We start from the raw sequence: 22697 nt of genomic DNA, 5'->3' as shown, positions 1-22697 counted from the left end.
GGAAATGCCCTTCCAGGGTTGCTCATGTAAAACCATTCTTCCGTTTCCACAAGCGTATAGTCACCATGTAGGGTCACACTGATCCCCGTGCTGCCGTCTGAGACAGGCTCTCACTATGTAGCTGCACTGGGACTCACAGTGTAGACCAGGCTAGCCTTGAACGCATAGAGCTCCACCTGTCTCTGTTTCCTGAGTACTGGGACTACAGGGATGCACCACCACACCACGCCCTTACACTATTCTTTTTGGGGCTTGTAGCAAATCACACTGGCCTTGTAGACTATGCTGACCAGAGCCCTTTCTTTTTCTGGTCCTGGGAAGTCTTGTGTACCACAATTAGTTCCTTGAATTCAAAAACCTTCCTGTCCAGCTGGAGAGATGGCTCAGCAGTTAAGAGCACTGACTGCTCTTCCAGAGGTCCTGAGTTCAAATCCCAGCAACCCCATGGTGGCTCACAACCATCTGTAATGGGATCTTGGTGCCCTCTTCTGGAGTACAGGCATATATTCAGGCAGAACACTATATACATAATCAATCAATCTAAAAAAAAAAAAACCTAACCCAAAAACCGTCCTTTCTCCTACTTTTGGAGACAGGGTCTTGCTATGTAGCCCAGGCTAGCCCAGAACACGTGCTGCTTCTGCCTCTCTTGAGTGCCGAGATGACAGGTGAGCCTCCGTCTTCCTACTTTTTGTTTTCTTGAGCAAATATATTTATTTAATTTTGCTATTTTGATTTAACCTGAAGACGAATCTAGAGAAGTAGCAGTAAGTCTCACTTTTCAACTGTTCTCTGCTGTATGCTGGTACCTAGCCACCCAGCAAGACCCGTTTTACAGGAACTTGTGTAGCTACCGAGATCCAAGGCATTAAGGCCTGGGTAACTGCTGCCTGTCCAGCCAGCTATTTTAAGCTGTTACTAATGTTACAAGGAAACATTTTCCTTTCTCATGCCCCAGTTGGTCCCATTTTCTGTTACGTTCTGTGCTTTGGTGTTCTCGGAAACCAATCACAAAAGCGTTCAGTTAGAACCGCCTTGTATAGTTAGCCACGATAAACCTGGCCCTGAACCAACCACATACCAGCACTTCCTGGAGCTGTGTGCAAGCTTCTGTGGTATTTAACTTTATAAGCTGCCCCTGGGATGGACCCCCAACATAAGAGAGACACCTGCATCTGTTTAGAATAAGACTTCCATTTTGAGTAGAGGTTGAGTAAAATTTTACATTCCTAAGACTTCCCTGGGAACTGACACCCTACTTGGCAGGAAGAGTCATGTACATGGGTAACTGACATTCTGGTTAGCGAGTTAAAACATGAATGTTAGATAAGGCAAGTCCCCACCACAGATGAATACCCCAGCCAACAAGAACAGGATAAATGTACAACGAAGATATGTTCCTAAGGAAATCCCCTATCCCTAAATCCTGATTGGTGGGATAAATTAGCACAGATGTGTGTGGATTCCAGGCTTAAACATTTTGTAGGATACTGACTCAGTGTCAAAATCAGCTTCTGAGTTCGTTTTAAGGCCATGACTGATCAGTCCTGGGGCAAATGCTCAATAAAGTCTCCCTGTCTGACAGATCAGCGTGGTTTGTGGGGCTACTCCTGGGCACCAACACAAAGCCTCTTACAGCTCTGTATGAATTTGAAGACCAGACCAGCATTTTCATTTTTTTCCCCAAAAAGGGGATTACATGGTATACCACCTTAGTATTTTTTAACCTTCCATCCAGCATGTTGAATGTGTTTACACATATTAAAAGGTATTTTGTTTTTGTCTTTATAGTTTCAAGGTTCTCCCTCTTAGAGGGCTGCCTGCCAGCCAGCAGCTTCTGTGCACCCGCGTTTAGAATTACATATCTACTTGGCAAAAATGATCTTCTTACAATATGCAATCATCTTTTGGTCTCGCAATTGACTTGAAGCTTATTTCATCTGAGTATAGCTACTTTAATTTCTTTCTTTCTTTTTTTTTTTTCCCCTAGGCAAGCGCTCTACCACTGAGCTAAATCCCCAACCCCCTTTAATTTCTTTTTACTGTTTTCATTAAGCACACATTTTCTATTCTTTTGAATTTCAGTCTTTGGGGCTAAAATAGTTTATTTACTTATTTATGCGAAAAGATTTATTTTATTTTATTTTTTTTTGTGCGTGAGCGTTTGGCTGCACCTGTGTCTGTGTGTGTGCACTGTGCTCATGCAGAACCTCTGGAGGTCAGAAGAGGTCATAGGATGCCCTGGAACCGGAGTTGCAGATGCTTGTGAGCTGCTGTATAGGTGCTAGGAATAAGCCCCTTGTCCTCCTTCTGCAAGAGTAGCCAGTGCTCTTAACCACTAACCACTGAACCATCCCCCAGCCCCAGAAGTAATTTCTTTGTCTTTCTCCTTTTTGAGACAACATCTCACTGTTGTTTCCGACTGACCTTAAACTCATAACCTCCTGCTCTCTGTCTCCCAGGTGCTAAGTTGCTGACAGCTTGTAATTTAATATTTCTGCGTGAGGTGGCTACTGTAGGACGGGCTTCTACTACTTTCTACCCTTTTATTATTTGATGAGTCAAACACCAACTTCTTTTGCATTTGTTTGATATTTTCTAGGGTGTCACTGTGGTCACCCCATCCCCCTTTTGCATATTTTAAAGTTATTTTCTAGGTAGTTTACCATCGGGTTGCAGTGAACGGTTCAGATAATCTAGTTCTAAAGGTCTTTTAAAGCGACTTTTGACCTCACAGAGTGGGGGAAAAGCTGGAGACACTTAACTCGCTTCCTTATTCTAAAACAACAACTCCCCAGCTCCGAAAAAAAGAACCAAAAAAAAAAAACAACCAAAAAAAACCAAACAAACAAACAACAACAACAACAACAACAACAACAACAACAACAACAACAAAACCAAAAAGCAGGGGGCTGGGGATTTAGCTCAGTGGTAGAGCGCTTGCCTAGGAAGCGCAAGGCCCTGGGTTGGTCCCCAGCTCCGAAAAAAAAAGAACCAAAAAAAAAAAAAAAAAAAAAAAAAAACCAAAAAGCAAAAACCAGGCTGTGGAGATGGCTCAGTCTGTAAAGCAGTTGTCACAGAAGCATAAGGACTTGAGTTTATACCCCTAGCACGGATGTGACAGAAAGCTGTGTGGTAGCACATGTCTGCAGTGCCAGTCCTGGAGGGGCAGGGGCAGGGGCAGACATCTCCATGGTGGTCATCCAGCCCAGCTAAACCAGAGCCCTCCAGGCTCAGTTTAGAGTCCCTAGATCAGAAAATAAGAGACAGTAATTGGGGAAGACCTCTGACCTCCACATGCACCACAGCCACACAGGCATGGACACACACACACAAACACACACACAATCACACACACACACGTACACACACGCACGCACGCGCGCACGCGCACACACACACACACACACACACACACACACACACACACACACACACGTACACACAATACACACACCCTGAAATATTTCCTACATTTTCCACCCTTGGAGGCAGTAGAGGCAGTCATGGCCGATGCCTAGATTGCTGCCTGGATTCTGATTTCTACTTCTGGCTCCTCCATCAATCCCCCAATTCACCCAGAACCCAGGGCTTCACTTAGATGGACAGACAAGTCCTTTGACTCACGGCCCTCCCAGGGATGGAAATTAACACTCATCATAAACTGAATGGTAAATGGGCCATTCTGAACCACCAGGGTTGCTAAAATGTGACTGGGGAACAAGGTTGAGGAGATAGACAGACGGACATACTACACCGTGCACCTGCTGACAGTGTGGAAGGTTTGATCTATTTCTACCTTTACGGTTAAAGTGATGAGAAAACACACAGAAGCCAAGTCTGTAGAACCTTCCCAGGGTTGCAGAGACAGTGGATTTTAGAGTCAAGAGTCAACCTCTTCCTGCCTATGGACAGGCCTTTGTTACTCAAATGCATATTCACAGAGCCTCTTGATGTTTTCATGTGGTAATTCTCATTCACACCCCAGTATCCAGAGGATTTGGGGACGCAGACATTGTTGAGTTAAATGTATTATTTGAAAGCTTAAATGACTCTCTTTTGCATTGCGTTCTCTCTCCATGTAGATGTGACGGATGAAAAGTTGGCTTGTCTTTTATCTAGGAATGCAATACTTCTGTTTTCAGCTACCCTTCATAGCGCTATGTCCAGACACCCGGCAAGGAGCAATCTGAGGGAGGAAGGGTTTAATTCTGGTCATTCCACCGCCGTGAGGAACTCAAGGCATGGTGACATGAACGGAAGGCCGAGTGTCACATCCATTTGCCCCAGGAGTAGAGTGTGAAAAGGAAGTGGGTTTGGGCAATGAAGCCTCAAGGCTGGGCACCTTTGACCCGCTTCCTCCAAGAGGACCTGCGTTCTAAGTTTGCACAACTTTTTAAAACAGCACCGCCAGCTTGGGGCCAAGGGTTTATTAAACACATGAGCCTTTGGGGAACAATCTTCATGCAAACTACAGCATTTTGCTACTTTGATCAAGGAATTGCATGGGAAAAATATTCATAAATGATGTAGGACATTAATATTCTCAGACACCAAAAAGAGGTCTATGTGTGCAATTATGAAAAAAATCACGTGGTTTCCTGTTGAAGAATGATGACGTAAATGTTCAAATGGGTAAGAAAGGACAGCAGAAGACAGGCGGAAAACAGAGGTGATTTAAGAAGTGAGGAGAAGAAGATTCTTCTTATTAAATATACAGAGAAGTGTAAGGGTGATACAGCTAATTCATAATAACTGTACACAAGGAGGTTTTATTTATTTATTTATATTTGTGTGTGTGTGTGCGTGCGTGTGTGTGTGTGTGTGTGTTACTAGTGTGACTGGAAGTGAGAATTTTCTCTAGAGTCTCTCATTTCTCTACATTACCTGAATGCAGATGCGAGCCCAAGAACACCTATGCCAAACTTCCTTCTGTCCGTACCTTAACCTTATCTTTGTGGCCACTCTGATCACAAGGCCTGGGTTGGGCTGGCTGCCATTGAGGACTTCAGTGCGTCTCATTAACTGAGTGTGCACCTCTGTTCTCAACACTCCTCCTCTGGTCTCATCTCCTTTTATGACCCAAAAGAATACCAAGGGGGCCGCAGGTGACTTCTGCTGATGTTGCTGAAGATGAGCTGGCACGGGGATGGGGGGTGAGGAGTGGTGCGGTCCAGTTTTTGCCCATATCTGTGGAAAGCAGTCGCTGGGGTTAGAGTCCCACCTACTCTGTGCAACCACAATGCCTCTGAGTTGATTCTGCAGCTCGATGCAGGGTTGAGTGACGGCAGGTAACCAGGAGCTTGGGAGCATGGCATCAATGTGAAGAGAATTCAGATGGGCAGGTCTCAGGCAGCATCCAGTGCAGTGCTTCTGGGTCCCTCGGTGGGGACACAGCAGAGGAGAACTCTGCCATCAGACCAGAGCCTCTGACCTCTCTCAAACACCTCAGCCTGGCTGAGTATTTCAGGGTCACCCTCACCCGTGCCAGCCTTCCCTTGCCCAGGGATCCTTTGGAAAGTGATCGTCGTCGACACCAAACACAGACGTCATGAGAGGTAGGTGAACATCAAGAGCTGGCCCTCCCGGGAATCTAAACTATTGTCTCTCCAGGTAGCCCCATTACTTAGCATTTTTCCAGGCCACAGCTTAATATTGTAGTAGAGAGTATCAAAAGAAACAGCATCCGGACTGGAGAGAGAACTCGGGTTAAGAACGCTTCCTGTTCTTGTAAAAGGCTCAGTTTCCGTTGCTAGGACCCATGGTGGGAGGTTTATAACTGCTATAGCACTAGGGATCTAGCACCCTCTTCTGGCCTCTTTGAGTATCGCACACATGTGCCACACACATTCCCACACACAGGTATTAAAATAAAATGAAACATTACCTACAAGGGTCATACAGAGATGGACTGTTTACAGCTGTCCGCAGTTCTTCCGTGAACTCGGGCTTGATGTTTTTTCTTCGGCTCGCTTCAGCCTTCTAGCCGCCTTTGGTTTACCTCCCACCTCATCTCAGCGTTTCTTCTGCCATTCCTCTTGTTTCTGTCCTGGTTACTCTGCAGAACGTTGCCTTTCATGACTGTCACTGTGGTCACAGATGCCACCACGGGGCTCTGCCATCACTCTGCTGCTGCCTCCTGCTCTAGCTGCCATTACAAAACTGCTATTCCTGCCTTTAGTCAGCCCCACACTGCTGCCACTCCTGCGGTGCTGCTCTTCTGTTGTCTGCGGTAACTTCTTTCTATGTGTTACCAGCTCGGTCTGCTCTCATGGCAGGTATCAAAGTAAACGAGAAAAGGCCACTATGGGCTGAAGAGATGGCTCAGCGATCAAGAGCACCAGCTGTTCTCGCAAGAGAACACTCCCATGGCTGCTCGTATCTGTAACTCCAGGTCTAAGGAATCTGACGCCCTCTTCTGGTCTGCAAAGGCACTGCATGCATGGGATACACAGACATCTGTGCAGGCATAAATCCAGACACATAAAATTAATTAATTAATTAATTAAAATTTAGAAAGACTATTGAAGATAAGCCTAACTGGGCCTAGTGTTGCAAGACCAGAAGGAACAGCACAGGAAGACAGCGCATAGAGTTTAAACCTGTTTAAACACCCGGAAAAAGGTGCGTTCTCACAGCAGCCTTGTGACAATGACGATGTGTTTGCAATCCTGGCACTGTTCATTTGCAGCGGGCATAACAGCTGCCCTGATAGGCCACTGGGGTCAGTTCCCCTCCCCCTGGCCTGTGTGGAAACTGTTACAGAGCAATAAACTATTTCACAGAGTTCTGTCTGGAAGACAGTTTCCAGAGCTGGATTTGTGCTAAGACAGCAATCAACTGCAATTGTATGGCTTTCCCTAAGGTGGGCACAGTACTTAAAACGGTTGGCACTGATGCAAAGGTGGTCCAGGTGGCTGCTTAACTGACAGTCCCTCTCTTGAGGAAGCCAACAGCAGGTGTCTAAACTGCTGTCAATTATGGAGTCAAAACACTCCGCCCCTAGCCACTTGGCTTTCTATAAAATGTCACCATTGCATTAACAGTGACAGTGACAGTGACAGTGTTTGACAGTGATTCAGTGATGCTAACACCTGCCAGCACCTTAGGGGAGAGGACTCTCTTGTCTAAGAGCATGCATAGAAAAAAGTACTTCCAATGGAAGGTGTGTGGAAACTAAACATCTCCAAACAGAATGGACCCTGTATCATCCTTTAGACAAGGATCAATGTACAATGACTAGCGTGTTCCGGGAAATATAGATGCAAACTTTCTTTTTGTTTGTTTGTTTATTTTTGAGGTGGAATTTTCCCTGTGTAGTCCCAGAACTCACTGTTGAAGACCAGACTGGCCTCAGACTCACAGAGATTCACCTGCTTCTGCTTCCCGAGTGCTGGGATTAAAGGTGTGCCACCACTGCCTGGCATTACAAATGTCCTAAAAGAAAACAGAAGGAGAAAGCACCCTGACATTGGTCTGGGCAGCTGTGTGTGTGTGTGTGTGTGTGTGTGTGTGTGTGTGTGTGTGTGTATGCGTGCATGCATGCATGTGCATGTGTGTGTGGGGTGTGTGTGCATGCATGTGTGTATGTGTGCATGTGTGTGCATGCATGCATGTGCATGTGTGTGTGGTGTGTGTGCGTGCATGTGCACATGTGTGCACGTGTGTGTATGTGTGTATGTATGTGTGTGTATGTGTGTATACATATATACATATATATGACAAAAGGCAACAAAATCAAGAATAGACAAACGAGGAGTCTCAAGCCTAAAAGCTCCTTAGTGCTCTTATAGGTTTATCATTGATCTCTGCCTGCTGGTGCCGTGTTCATCTTTTGGGTCTCTCTGTGGTTCATCCCTTTCTGTCACCAACTTCTCTGGTGAATTCTTCAGACCTGAGGAGATTCGGGGAGGGGGTTGATACTGGGTGTCTTGAACCTGTTGGGTTAGGGGTGGAATGTGAGAAAACTCCCCTCAGGTTTGGAAGCTTGGTGTTTGCTACGGGATTGCACTGCTGTCAAAGAAGATCAAGCTCACCCCCAATGAACTACGGCTGAACAGGTCCACTCCCCGATGGCCTAATAGCTTTTCTCTTCCACCACCTCTGCTGGGTGGTGGGGCTGGAGGAGGGATTGAACCCTTATTAAAAGTAGGTCGCCAAAAAATTTATCCCTACAATGTTCATAGCGGCTTTTTTGTTTGTAATAACCGGAAACCGGAAACTGTTTACAACAGAGGCTGCTCAGCTGATCGGGAAATCCCCAGCTCCCCTAGGGTCTGGGACCTTGAGTTTAGTTTCTCCCTTTGCATGGAGTCTGAAAGCGAAACGGTAGTACTTAGAACAAGTTTCTTTTGCTTGTTCCCAACACACACACACCAAATTGTCTAGATTGGCAAACTCAAAAGCTTCTGTCTAGCAGAAGCATCAGGGAGGAGAAGCAACCCACAGAGTGGAAGCAAACACTTGAAAATATTGACCCTGACGAGGAGCCGTGGGAGTGATGTCCTAAATCCCATTAAGGTAAGCAGAGGAGCGCTGGAGAGACGGCTCAACCGTCTGGCTTCTTTCTCGGGGAATCCTTGTTTGATTCTCAGTGTCCTTATGGTGGCCCATGGGATCCAATGCCCTCTTCTGGTTCCTATAGTCTCCAGGCATGCAAACCACGCACTGACAGACATATAGGCAAAAACACCCAGACACATAAAATAAACAAATAAATAAGTTTTAAAAGATATGCAGGGACTGGAGAGATGGCTCAGTGTCTAAGAGCTCTGACTGCTCTTCCAGAGGTCCTGAGTTCAAACCCCAGCAATCCCATGGTGGCTCACAACCATCTGTAATGAGATCTGATGCCCTCTTCTGGTGTGTTTAAATACAGCTACAATGTACTTATATAGAATAAATAAATAAATAAATAAATAAATAAATAAATAATTTTAAAAAAAGATATTGGGAGAAACAACCCAAAACAATAAAATGTATTTAGAGCTATAGAAAATATTTACCATGTGCATTGCATTAAAAATATTCACAGAATTAGAGGCTGGAAAGATCTCTCACAGCCTGTTTGTTGCCCTTCCAAAGGACCCAAGTTCAGTTCAGGTGACTCACACAGTTGACTTCAACTCCAGCTCCAAGGGATTGGAGCCCTCTTCTGGCCTCCACAGGCACTGCATGCATGTGGTGCACATACACGCATGCAAGTATCAGATTCCCTGAACCCAGGATCCAGGTAGTTGTGAGTTGCATTGTGGGTGCTGGGAACCAAGCCCTGGTCCTCGGGAGAGCAATGTGATGACTTAAATGAGGATGTACTATTGCAGGCCACGCAGGAGGAACAGCAAATGACTTCAGAACTCATGGAATGCAGCCCGCTGGTTAACACAACCACAATGGGTATGCCTCAGAGAGGCACAGCCCTGAGGACTACGGGTGCTGAGGACTTCATGCTGTTATGCAGTTCCGCTCTGCTTGCTGCCCTCACATCCTTCTTTATCAAAGAATTGTATGAAAACTCTAAGGGGTCTTCCAGCCGCCTCACGGGGTAGTATCACAGGCACTCACAGTAATAATCTTGATCTCTTTCCGGCATTGTCACCAGAGCAGATTAATGACTCAATCGCCACCCTAGGAAAGAATTTAGAAATGTAGGTTGTCAGGAATGCACATCACCTATAGAAAGCATTTGGGAGAACGAACTGTTAGTAGAGACAGGTTAAGATGTTTTTGCTAGTGGCTCTGATGTGGAAAATCTTTGGGAGCAATTGGAAAGCAGGTTCAGAAAGGTACACTCAATAGCTAAGCCAGGGACTTTGTTTTTTTTTTTTTTTTTTTCGGAGCTGGGGACCGAACCCAGGGCCTTGCGCTTGCTAGGCAAGTGCTCTACCGCTGAGCTAAATCCCCAACCCCAGCCAGGAACGTTTTAAAGTCAGGGAGCGGGATCAACGGCTGCACTGGCTGACGTGACTCTTGCTGTAGCTGAGCTGATCAAGGCAGTGGAGTCCTCCTGCCCGTTTTTGCCCTCAGCTTCCTGGTTTGATTTAATAAGATTTGCTGGTGATGTGCGTTCTGAGGATGTGAAGTAGAAATGGCCGATTGTTTCGTAAGTAAATTTTGGATTTGTGATTCTTTTAGGATTTTTGTAAGATCGCTTTTGAAGATAAATAATAAAAATAATCGGTCCTTCCTTTGTGACTGCGCATCGCTGCCTGCTCGTAAGGAAAATTACTTTGATTGCTCACATTTTGTTAATCTGTAACAAGTTGCTTAGTTTTGAATGAATATGGGTTCTTGGGAATAATTTGTTTTCTTTCTTTCTTCCTTTCTTTCTTTCTTTCTTTCTTTCTTTCTTTCTTTCTTTTTTTTTTTCCAGAGCTGGGGACTGAACCCAGGGCCTTGTGCTTGCTAGGCAAGCGCTCTACCACTGAGCTAAATCCCCAACCCCGGGAATAATTTGTTTTCTTTACCTGTACCACATAATGTTGGTTCATGTGAAGAAGGTTTGGGGGAACATACTATTTTCTCACAGTCATTCAGTAGAAAGAAAATGGACGTGATCGAATTGTAATTCTACACTGCTTGAAAGACTTTGCTGGGATGGGGGAGCTATGGGGGGGGGGGGAGTAAAGTGGCCAGAACTCGGTGAACTTTTGCTCGGTGGACCAAACACACAGAGAAGTCTGTCAAGTGATCAGTCGGCAACTGCACACTTGGCCCCCTCCTCCGTGTACCCCGTGGTGTCCAACCTGGCCTTTGACAATGTCCTCATAAGCTCGTGTACTTGGACACTTGCTTCCCAGTTGTTGGTGTTGTTTGGGGGATGTTCTGGGGGAGGCGTGGCCTTGCTGGAAGAAGTTTTGTCTCCCTCAGAACAGTGGATGTTCTGAGTTATAGCCTCATCCTATTGCTAGTTGGCCCTCCCTAGTTCTAGTTAGATCATGGCTGGAGATAAGAGTGTTTAGTACCTTGGTCCTCCCAGTGTGCCTGCTGCTTGCTGCCGGGCCTCTGCCCTGGATTCTTACCCCTCTGGAACTATATGGCAACTATTTTTTCCACACATTGCCTTTGGTCATGGTGTTTTATCACAGCAGAAGAAAAGCAATAACAGTAAATACAAAACTAAAGACAGAAGGTGCTCTCAATCCCTGAGCCTTCTGTCTGTCCAACCCCCTCTGGCTTTTATATTTATATGGCACATATTGATTTTCTTTTCTTTTCTTTTCTTTCTTTCTTTTTTTTTTTTTTTAGGAAAACACTTTGCAGTCCAGGTCCTTTACTATACATTAGGCCATGAGTCCGTATGGAATGGGCTCCAGCCGCTCAGGCTCCTTTCTGTTAGTCCTCACAAAGTGGGCTTCTCTGGGTGGTGCAGGCTGTCGCTTCAGCTGAACTCAGGTGCCTTTCTCTTTGGTTTCCTCTTTATTCTGATCGTTCTCCTTCACCCGCTTCAGGAAGCTGTCTCTGCTCTTTGAGTGCTTGATGTGCTCAATCCGCACATTGATCCTCTTGGCCAGAATCTTGCCTTTAACTTGCTTGTTTACAATGATGCCCACGGCATGCTGGGTGACATTGTAGACTCTTCCAGTTTTGCTGTGGTAACACTCATGGGGCTTTCCTTTTTGAACAGTGCCCATTCCCTTGATGTCTACAATATCACCCTTCTTGTAGATTCGCATGTATGTGGTCAAAGGAACGACTCCGTGTTTCCTAAAAGGTCTAGAGAACATATACCGAGTACCTCTCCTCTTTCCTTTAGTGTTCGTCATTTTGTCGAGTTACTGGAAGATGGCTGCCCCCCACATACTGATTTCTAACCTCTCCTGGATGAGTCATTTCCCCCTACTGGCAAAAACAAACAAACAAACAAACAAACAAACAAACAACTTAAAAAAGACCCTAAGAAACATGTTAGGATGATGCTTTTAATGGAGAAATCAATAGAAAGGCAGATGGGACTTCGCAACGGCGTCATCCCACGGTCCTTCAGAGAATCAGGTGTACAGACCTCCCTCTCCCAGGCACAGCACCCAGACTTCTGCATGTGTTGGGGAAGGGAGCTGGGTGGGTGCATCTTGTTCTGGTTTGATCTACTCTGCCTGCAGCAAGAAGGAAAGCAGGAAACAGACATGAGGTCCCGTGTGTACCCACCTGGAGATCTGAGATAGATCTGACTCACTTCAAAGCACGATCAAAGTCTAAATGAACGGCGTTTATTCCTTCCATTACCTGGTCTGTGAGCAGAGGTTCCACTGCCCTGGAACTGAGGAGAGAACAGCACTAGCCAAGTGCTTATCAGCACCTCTGGCTGAGAGGTAGGTAGAGAGGAAGGCCCTGCGTTGTGAGAGACTCTGTTAGAGCCTGTGATCTGGGGTTTGCTTTCCAGCCGTTTTAATGCTACAGTTCCTCCTCAAGCTCTGGTGACACCCCCCACCATGAGAATTTTTCATTGCTACTCCATAACTGTAATTTTGCTACTGTTATGAATCATAGTGTAAATATCTGTGTTTTCTGATGGCCTCAGGTGACCCTCGTGATAGGGACATTCGATTTATGAAGGGGCCGAGATCCACAGATTAAGAACAGGTGGCTTAAAGAGTTTTCTTTGCCGCATGGTGGTGTGCAAGCCTTTAATCTGAGCAGTCAGAGGCAGAGGCGGGTGGATTTCTGTGAGTTCAAGGGCAGCCTGGTCTACAGAATGAGATCCAGAATAGCCAGGGACACACAGAGGAACCCTGTCACAAACCACCCCCCCCCCAAAAAAAAAGAAGAGAAAAAAAGAGAGAAAGAAAAAAGTTTTCCCCTGTTTAAATCATGCTAGCACTGTGTCTATGTGGAGTAAATTACTGCTTTCATAGTTTAGATAAAGAAACTGGGATAGAAAGATACAAGTGAGCTTGTACACCACCAAATACAATATGCTAGGAGAATTTATGTCACTTCTATAGTGTCCCCATCAAGACTGCCCGATTTCAATATGAGAAAGAAGAAATTTCATACAAATGTTCAATTAAAATGAAGTTGACTCGCTGGGTGACGGTCATGCACGTCTTTAATCCCAGCACTTTAGGGGGCAGAGGCAGGCAGATCGCTGTGAGTTTGAGGCCAGCTTGGCCTACGGAGTGAGTTCCAGGACAGCCAAAGCTACACAGAGAAACCCTGTCTTGAAAAAACAAAAACCAGAAAGGAAAAAGGAAAGAAAAGAAAAAAAATTGACTCTTCAAAGATGTGGAGGTCATAAGAGATGAGACTATTTCTAGGTGTCCTGAGAAGATGGATTACTGAAGGTAGATGACGTCTCAGTCTAGTTTACCAATGTCAAACTCAATAGTAAATGTGTCACGTGCACGTAAGAGAATGTTCTTTTGATAAAAGACACTTGCTGAGGTATTTAGAATGAGAGCAACAAATCAGATGTAGTCTCTGTCTTTTTCGGCGACACTTCCATGCATACGTAAAATTGTAGCTCGCTCTATTGTCCAGACAGAGTCTCACTATGTAGCCCTGGCTGACCTGGAACTCGATTTGTATATCAGACTAACTTCAAACTGACCGCGGTCTGCCTGCCTCTGCTTCCTGAGTGCTGGGATTAGAGGTGTGCGCCACCAAGCCGAGCATGTACCTTACTCTTTTTTATTTTATTTTTTGAGATCTATTTATTTTTATTTTCCTGCGTTTGAGTGGTCAGTCTGCATGTCTGTCTGGGCACCATGTGCATGCAGTGCCTGTGGAGGCCAGAAGAGGGAGCAAGATTCCCCCTGAAACTGGCGTTTCCAATGGTTGTGAGCTGCCACGGGAATGCTGGGAATCCAACCTGAGTCCTGTGGATGAGCGGCTAGTGCTCTTCCCCACTGAGCGATTTCTCCCTGGCCCTTGCTGATAATCTCCCCCATGCCCTCTCCATCCCTCCTCCCGTTGCTAGTCTGGTCCTCCCTCTGAAGAGATATTTCACTCTCTCTCTCTCTCTCTCTCTCTCTCTCTCTCTCTCTCTCTCTCTCACACACACACACACACACACACACACAGAGGAGAGAGAACGTAGTTTAATCTACAGTCTGTGTAGAACAGGTGATATTTAGTCTTACTGTCCTGCATTACTCTCTTCTGTTTCCCTCCCTCCCCATCGCATCTTTCCCGCCCCTTCATCAACTTCTACTTTCATTCCATACACAAACCATACAATTATATACTGTATATTATCATATTTATATTATACATTATAATGTGTAATAAATATAATAGCACAGTATTATACTTATGCAACACATTTTATATAACTATATAATTTATAACTCAATGTATAATTTATATATTCTATAATTATCATTTATATATACATTTATAACTATAATTTATAAATTTATGTCCACATATAAATATTTTATATAAATTACGTAGTACATTGCTAAATGTATACATTTAACTAGAGATCACACACACAAGGCAAAGTCTAATATCCTGAGTTGCCTAACTTCACAGTGGTGTCCAGTTCCATCCCTTTTCCTTCAAGCGACAAATTTTTATTCTTCTGTCTGAGTAGAACTGTGTTGTGTCTCTGCATTCATTTGCTACCTCCTTCCATTCGCTGGGTACCTAGCTTTTCCCACATCTTGGTTAGTGCAGCATGGATAACACAAGTCCCCCTGCTGGCCCCGGTTGTTTTTCAGGTATATACCAGGATGTGCCTGGCTCATAGAATGGTTCCTATAGAATTGCTGAGGAAATCCTCCCTGACCCCACAGTGCCTGGACCTCTTTGCTCTCCCACCAGCACTGGTTAAGGACCTGTCTGTCCCCACATCACCAGCCACCAGCATTTTTCCTGTTTCCACGGTGACAGCCATTCTGACTGGGGTGAGCAATCTTAATTTGCATTTCTTAGGTGACTAAGGACTCTGTGTTTGTCAGTCTCAAAGGCGGGCTGGATTGACTTTTTGGCTTACCCAGGAGCTATAACTCTTTGAGGGATCTCCACAGAGGCTTTACTGAGGAGACTCACTCTGACTGTGAGTGACACCAGGCCATGGGACGGGGACCTGCACTGAATTAAAAGGGAGAGAGGGGAAGAGAGCTGAGCGCCAGTATTTATTTGCTTCCTGACTGCAGATACCACGTGGCCAACTACATCATACTCCTGTAACCATAGCTACAGCAGCACGCCACCACTAACGTGCTGGGCTGTACCTGTCTCCCTTACTGTGAGGAAAAATAAGCCCATCTTTTCATGAGTTGCTTTTGTACGGCATTTTTGTGACAGTAATTAGGAAAGTAACATACACAAATGTGGAACGTTTATTCGACTATTTATAGATCGTGTGTATTTTGATTTTGAGAAATGTCCACTCAATTTATTCGATTGCTTATTTATTGTGATGTTTTAGGAGCCATTCCATTGTCAGATGCTCGGTTGGTAAAGACTTGTCTCCCATTCTAAAGGTTCCCTCTTTGACTTAATGATTTCCCCCTCATAAGCTGTGCAGAGGTTCTTAATTTCATTTGTCAGTTCTTGAAATTATTTTCTGTGATACCAGAGCTCTTTACAGAAAGCTCCTGTCTGTGCCTGTACTTTCCCTGCCTGTGCCTGCATCTGCCTGTGCCTGCACCTGTGCCTGCACCTGTGCCTGTGCCTGCACCTGTTCTTGCATCTGCACCTGCTTGTGCTTGCATCTTGAAGTAATAATCCTCTATTATTCTCTAGAGCTTTCAGAGTTTCAGTTCTTTTTGTTAGAGCTTTTTTCTAGCTTAATTTTAAGTTAGAATATGAAGTAATGGGCTTTATTATGCTGCTTTCTTTTTTTTTTTTAAAGATTTATTTATTAAATGTGAGTACACTGTCGCTGTCCTCAGACACACCAGAAGAGGGCATCAGATCTCATTACAGATGGTTGTGAGCCACCATGTGGTTGCTGGGAACTGAACTCAGGACCTCTGGAAGAGCAGCCAGTGCTCTTAACCGCTGAGCCATCTCTCCAGCCTCCATTATGCTGCTTTCATGCATTATACTTTGCTCTAAATTCCTCTCTTGCTCTCAGCAACCCCTTCCTTCTCTGTGCGTCCCTTCCTCCTTTACTTCTTTCTCACAAATACTCTTCTCTTCTGATGTCATGGTGCATTAGCCCTTTCCCCCTTTTCCTTAAGATTTCATCCTCCCTCTCATAATTGCCCAGTTTCACACGCATGCACGCACAAGGCTATAAAGTCTAGATTCCACACATGAGAGAAATCACACAGAATAGATCTTTCTCAGACTAGTTTGTTTTGCTTAACACGATGACTTGCAGTTGTGCCCACTTTCCTGTAAACATCATGACTGACTTTAATAGCTGAAAAAGACCTCACTCTGCATATGCACTGCCTCTTCTTTATTTCTTCGTCTGATCACACACTGATAGGACTTCATGGCTGTAAGCTTCCCTGATACTTCTAGAAGCCATGCTCTTCCAGCAAACTTCCTGTCCCTCTGACTCCTACAGTCCTTCCAAACCCTCTTCTGAGATGATCCCGGAGCCTCAGACGCAGGAGGCTGATGTATCGGTTGGGACTGAGATCCAGAGCTCTGCATTTTGATTAGTTGTGGTTTTCAATAATGTTCTCAGTTTGTTGCAAAGAAAGGTTTCCCTGATGAGAGGTGAAAACTACACGTAACAAAGGGAAACATCTGGAGTGTAGTTAGGGATTGTCCCGGTTTAGTAAAGTGATAGTTGTAGGTTCTCCTCCAAGATCTGTGTCTTAGGGTTTCACTGCTGTGAACAGACACCATGACCCAGGCAAGTCTTATAGAGGACAGCATTTAATTGGGGATGGCTTGTAGGTTCAGAGATTCAGTTCATTATCATCAAGGTGACAGCATGGCAGCATCCAGGCAGGCATGGGACAGGAGGAGCTGAGAGTTCTACATCTTCATCTGAAGGCTGCTAGCAGAACACTGGCTTCCAGGCAGCTAGGGTGAGGGTCTTAAGCCCACACCCATAGTGACACACCTATTCCAGCAAGGCCACACCTCCTAATAGGGCCACTCCCTGGGCCGAGCATATACAAACCATCACAATCCGTGGATTCATGAGTACTGGGTATCAGCTGGGCTTCCAGTGCCTGACATGATTTTCCTTTCGTTAGATGAGTCTTACGTCCAATCGGAGGTCCATTGGCTATCGCCGAGGTACGTGTACCACTCTGGCAGCCTTAGAGCTGTTGAGCCACACTGGTCATTGTGGTTCATAGGCGTCATAACTGGGTAGGACTATGGATTCTTCCCTTCTTTGAAAGCTTGCACGATACCATCTGGTACCCCAAGAGCTAGCCCTCATTGAGGGGTGTTCCGACTGCTGTTAGTATAGTACTGTACATGGATGCCCAGGTCTCTATGAGACCTTGATGTAGTATCCTTCTGCTACGTAGCCAAGGGTGGTATCTATGGTAGTTCTAGTTTTGTTTTCGAGGAACACCCTCCAGAGTGATTTCCAAAGCAGCTACAAAAGATTACACCCCCACCAGCAGCGTGTGACTTTCCTCTTCTCCACAAGCATGCCAGCATCCTGTGCTGCTTCTTTTCTTTTTCTTTTGAAAAGAATTTTTGGTCTCTCTGTGCATTTGTGCATGAGTGTGTGTGGTGAGAGCATTGTGTGCAGGATGTTTGTGTGTGTGTGTGTGTGTGTGTGTGTGATCAACTCAAACTGTAAGAGCAGAGGACCAGGATGTCCACTGCAAGACAGTGTCTTCTATACGTGACGGGGAGCTGCACCCCAGAAACCTCAGCAGGATGGTTGCCTAAATGAAACACGCACAGTGACGACACCAATTGGCATGCCAGTGTGGGCAGGGGACTCTCACAAGACCCTGTCCTAGATAAAGAGCTGTAGGTGATAGTTAGTGGTTACTGAGAGAATCAGTCTTCTTCAGGGATGAGCCCCCACCCCCACCCCCACCCCATAAGGTTTTCATCCTCAAGTGGCCATTCCTAAATACATACATAGGTGAACAACACCAACACGAACCTAGCAGGTTGTTTTTCTAGATTTATGTGTTTACACAGGTGGGTAACAATAATAATTCAAGGAAAAGAAGCCCTGAATTTGAGAGTGAGGTGAGGGAACATGGGATGGGGCAAAATGAGGGAAGGGAAGAGGGATGTAAATACAGTGCTCACACATGACCTCTAAAAGTGCGATAAATAGAGAATATTTTCTAAAGAAAGAAACTTGTTACTTTGTATCCTAACTAAAAGCTAGATGTAAGAATAAAAAAAATCAAAAGAATGCCACATAATTTCAGTTTTATCAAAGCAGTTAATATACATTTGTCCATATATGATGATAGCATGTCGCACACCAGTCTAATGGATTTTGTTCCTCTCTTTTGTGACTTTTTAAAAGAAATATTTAAATTCTGTAAGGATTTTTAGATTTTGTAAGTCTCAAGTGACAGTTTGAATTATCCTTTAATCAAGAGAAGGAAGAATGTATGAAAAGTATTTTCTTCAGCAGGGGGAAAACGACAAGGCACTCATCAGGCAAAGCTGGAGGTCAGATCTGCCTGGCGTGGTGGGCGGAGGGCGAGGCGTTGGTCTAGAAGGTGGGATGTTTAAAAACCTCCTGGTGCTCCGCCTTGGCTCACACCTTCGTCCCCAACTTATCTACTTGCTCTCTAGCAGCAGCTGGGAAGGCAAAAGCAGCACATCCACACGCGCTCCGTCAACGTCATGAAGCCCTCGCTGCTCCGGTGTCTGGTGTTTCTCTGCGTGCTGTTGCTGCCGCCTGCCCTGGGAGGGACAAAGAACAAGTATTCTCGTAGGTGGTGAGGATGCCTTGTGACCCGGGGACGAGGGCTGTGCTCATTTCTGGATAAGGGAGTGGGTGTCGTGTCTGGCATTTCGATTCAGGTTCTGCCTTCCCAGGTCAGCCTCCAATTGGGAAACTTCCCTAACAGCAACGTTCGTACAATTACCACGAACAGTGAAGACTGAATATTTTCTTTTGCCTCTGAGCCAATAGAGAGAACACCCTTCCTCCATACTTCCGGAAGTCCTGTGATTCCTCTCACGGGAACCAAATGGGTATTTAGTAATGACGCTTTAAAGTAGAGACATGTTTTAGAATGTGACAAGGCACTGGGCAAAGCTGTCCTCCGTCCTCCACGCCTGTGTCATGGAACAGTCCACAAGGGGGCAGTGTAGAGAAAACCTAGTCCAAGCCAGGCACGATTGAGCTTGGCAGCAATCCCGTTGTTGGGAGGCAGAAGCAGTAATTCAGGGGCGTCATCTTCAGCTTCATGTGAACCCAGGGATAGCCTAGGATACGTGAGATCCCATCTTGAGAAAAACAAGAACAAACCCAGAAATCTTATTTGCACTCTGTCTCCCCGAGGCAGGTATTGTAATGAGGCTAGCAGCCATCTTGGACTTTCACACTTCTTGTTAAATCAATCTATATATTATAGATGGACTCATGGATGCTGGGGATATACAAAGTTAGGTAAGGCCTTTGGGAGCCGAGGTAATGAATTCAGTGGAGAACCTGTAAGGTCAGGGGTCAATGCGATGACTTCTCCGTGCAGGCATTCAGAAGAGAGAGGCCGTGACAGGGATACGGAGCTCAGACTCTAGGAGGAAAGGGCTTGCTTCACTGACTCTGCGAACCTCTTGATTTCATTTCTGTTTCAGCGGGAGAACTGTTACTCGAGGAGTGCTGGGGACAGCCAAAAGCTAACGACTGTACCAAGAAGTGTTCTAGAACTTTCAAATGTGTATACAGAAATCACACATGCTGCTGGACCTACTGTGGTAACATCTGTGCAGAAAATGCGGTGAGCTGCAGATGTAGGGGGAGGGAGGGTGTTGAAATGAGACATCCTCTGCCTCAGACCAAAGTTGCCCAAATCAGAGGCTCATATAGACACAGCCCTTCCCCCAAGGCCTACACATAGACACAGACCCACACACAGACACAGACCCCCACACAGGCACAGACCCACACATAGACACAGGCCCACACAGAGACACAGACCCACACACAGACACAGACCCACACACAGATCCACACAGACATAGGCCCACACACAGACACAGACCCACACACAGACATAGGCCCATACATAGACATAGGCCCACACACAGACCCACACAGACACAGACCCACACAGACATAGGCCCACACAAACACAGACCCATACAGACACAGACCCTCCCTTAGGCTTATACACAGACACAGGCCCACACACAGACATAGGCCCACACACAGACAGGTACTCATACACAAATACACATACATACATACACACGAATATACAGACATACATCCACACATATACATATACAAATAGACAGACAGACACGAGCATATACACATTCCTCCACATACAGAAGTACATCCAGACACACCTACAAACATACACACAGACACACAGATCTAGACACACATATCAACACACATACACACACACACACACACACACACACATACACACACAGACAGATAAAGGGAGAGAGGGACGCCACCAAGGTCTCTCACACCAGGAAAGCAATTCACTGGTACATGAAATGAGACACCAGTTTAGAAACCACAGCCTTTTCATTTTTTATATACAGGTTTCTCTCTATGGCCCTGGCTGTCCTGGAACTCAATATATAGACCAGGTTAGCCTCAAATTCACAGAAATCCACTTGCCTGAGTGCCGGGATTAAAGGCCTGCCTCTTTTAAATGCCTGTTTCCTAGTTTATCTGCATTTGCAGCCATCCGCTCCGTAGTTCAAATTTGAGCTCAGCGATCTCTTAGTGAACCAGAGCCTCATTTACCCAGAAGTGGCCAGGCCCTGGCATCCGCCATGGCGGGTGTCAGTCAGTGGTAACTGGGTGTCAGTCAGTGGGAACTGGGCGTCAGCTTAAGAATGAAGGTTGGTTTCTTAGAAACTCCATATCTCTGAGAATCTAAACTTTCTCTTTTACAGAAATTTTTTGAAAGAAAGAAATGACCCTGACTTCTCGACAGCCTGGCCTCATGTGAGCTAGTGGCTTCAGAGCAGGGCTGTGTGGTTACCTTTAGAAATGCTGTGTTGATTGGGGACTAAAATGGCAAACATATTTGAAAAACAAACCACTTATGAACAGACCGGCCTCAGTGTCTCTTTATTTCCCCTCACAACACTCTGTGATCCCTCCTGAATACCTTGCTTTAAAAATTATTTATTCTTTTATAATTTCATATTTATATCACATTATTTGACCAAAGTCTTATTATCATCTCAGATCTCTCCATTCCCACCAAACCCCTTTTTTCAAAGTCCTTCTACTTTTTTTTTTATTAATTAAGTCATTTATTACTTTATATCCCAATTGCAGCTTCTCTTCCCAGTCCCTCCCTCTCACCCCCCTTCCCCCATTCACCCCTACTCCTATGGTTCTCAGAAGATGGGAGGCCTCCCATGGATATCAAACAGCCTTGCATATCAAGTTGCAGTGAGACTAGGACCATCTATTGAGGGTAGCCTAGGCAGCCCAGTTAGGGGAAAGGGTCTGAAGGCAGGCACTGTAGTCAGAGATAGCCCCTGCTCCTGCTTTAAGAGTCCCACCTGAAGACCCAGCTGCACAACTGGCTTAGGTTGTGTTTGATTGCTGTGAAGAGACACCATGATCAAGGCAACTCACTCTTATAAAGGACAACATTTAATTGGGGCTGGCTTACAGGTTCAGAGGTTCAGACCATCATCGTCAAGGCGGCATCCAGGCAGACATGGTACTGGAGGAGCTGGAGTTCTGTATCTGATCCAAAGCCAGTGTGATGATTTATGTATGCTCCACCCAGGGAGTGGCACTATGAGAGGGTGTGGCTCTGTTGGAGTAGGTGTGGCCTTGCTGGAGGTGTGTCACTGTGGGTATGGCCTTTAAGACCCTCACCCTAGCTGCCTGGAAGTCAGTACTCTGCTGGCAGCCTTCAGATGAAGATGTGGGACTCTCAGCTCCCCCCACCCCTGCACCATGCCTGCCTGGATGCTGCCATACTCCCACCTTGATGATAACGGACTGAACCTCTGTATCTGTGAGCCAGCCCCAATTAAATGTCCTTATAAGACTTGCCTTGGTCACGGTGTCTCTTCACAGCAGTAAAACGCTGACTAAGACAGGCAGAAAGAGACTCTCTTCTATAGGCAGCCATTGGAGACTCTGATTCCGCATTAGGTGGAGCTCGAGCACAGAGACCTCAAAGTCCACCCCTACAGTGACACACTTCACCCAACAAAGACACACTCACTCCAACAAAGCCACACCTTCTAATAGTGCCACTCCCTGCAGGCCAGGCATTCAAACCCATGAGGCTATGGAGGCCAAACGTATTCAAACCACCATCATCAACTGTTACAAACGTGCAGAGGGCCTATGTCTGCCCCAGGTTTGTTTGTTTGTTTGTTTGTTTGTTTTAAAGACAGGGTCTTTCTACACAGCCTTGGCTGTCCTGATCCTCACTGTGTAGACCAAGCTGGCATTGAACTCACAGTGATCCACCTGCCTCTGCCTCCCAAGTACTGGGATAAGTGTGCCACCACCAAGGTTCTTCTCCGACTCTTAATGGAGTTCTTATAATCCCTCACTGTAGGGATTTTGTCCCCTTATGTGGCTTAGAATTTATTCTTATGAACTCTCTCAGGTACCATTTCAATGTGAGGAATTGTCAAGTCACCCCTTTTATTTTTTTTAAAAAGATTTATTTATT

General features: G+C 45.6%; 1 protein-coding gene and 1 pseudogene across 2 annotated transcripts; one reads left to right on the top strand and one right to left on the bottom strand.

Moving 5' to 3' along the window:
* Positions 1-11282: 11282 nt before the first annotated feature.
* On the bottom strand, positions 11283-11785 carry LOC108350573 (60S ribosomal protein L21 pseudogene; annotated as a pseudogene).
* A 449-nt stretch (positions 11786-12234) lies between these two features.
* On the top strand, positions 12235-21096 carry Wfdc11 (WAP four-disulfide core domain 11). Of its 2 annotated transcripts, NM_001253677.2 has the most exons (4): positions 12235-12311; positions 18643-18781; positions 19654-19796; positions 20938-21087. In NM_001253677.2, the coding sequence occupies exons 2-4, from the start codon at positions 18694-18696 to the stop codon at positions 20959-20961; spliced, it is 255 nt and encodes an 84-aa protein (NP_001240606.1). In that variant the 5' UTR covers positions 12235-12311; positions 18643-18693; the 3' UTR covers positions 20962-21087. The 2 variants fall into 2 exon arrangements, with proteins under 2 accessions (NP_001240606.1, XP_063140628.1); XM_063284558.1 differs by lacking the exon at positions 12235-12311 and having other exon boundaries at positions 18441-18781; positions 20938-21096.
* Positions 21097-22697: the final 1601 nt, after the last annotated feature.

The sequence above is a fragment of the Rattus norvegicus genome, chromosome 3, assembly GCF_036323735.1.
Source record: "Rattus norvegicus strain BN/NHsdMcwi chromosome 3, GRCr8, whole genome shotgun sequence".
Classification (NCBI taxonomy): Eukaryota; Metazoa; Chordata; class Mammalia; order Rodentia; family Muridae; genus Rattus; species Rattus norvegicus.
Note: the sequence above shows the minus strand (reverse complement) of the source record. Positions and strands in the feature narration are given on the sequence as shown.

Bases quoted from the DNA above. Each gene is read 5' to 3' on its own strand.
- Wfdc11 (XM_063284558.1), top strand. From the start codon at position 18,694: ATGAAGCCCTCGCTGCTCCGGTGTCTGGTGTTTCTCTGCGTGCTGTTG. The intron at 18,782-19,653 runs GTAGGTGGTGAG...TTTCTGTTTCAG, and splicing joins GACAAAGAACAAGTATTCTC to CGGGAGAACTGTTACTCGAG. The intron at 19,797-20,937 runs GTGAGCTGCAGA...TCTCTTTTACAG, and splicing joins ACATCTGTGCAGAAAATGCG to AAATTTTTTGAAAGAAAGAA.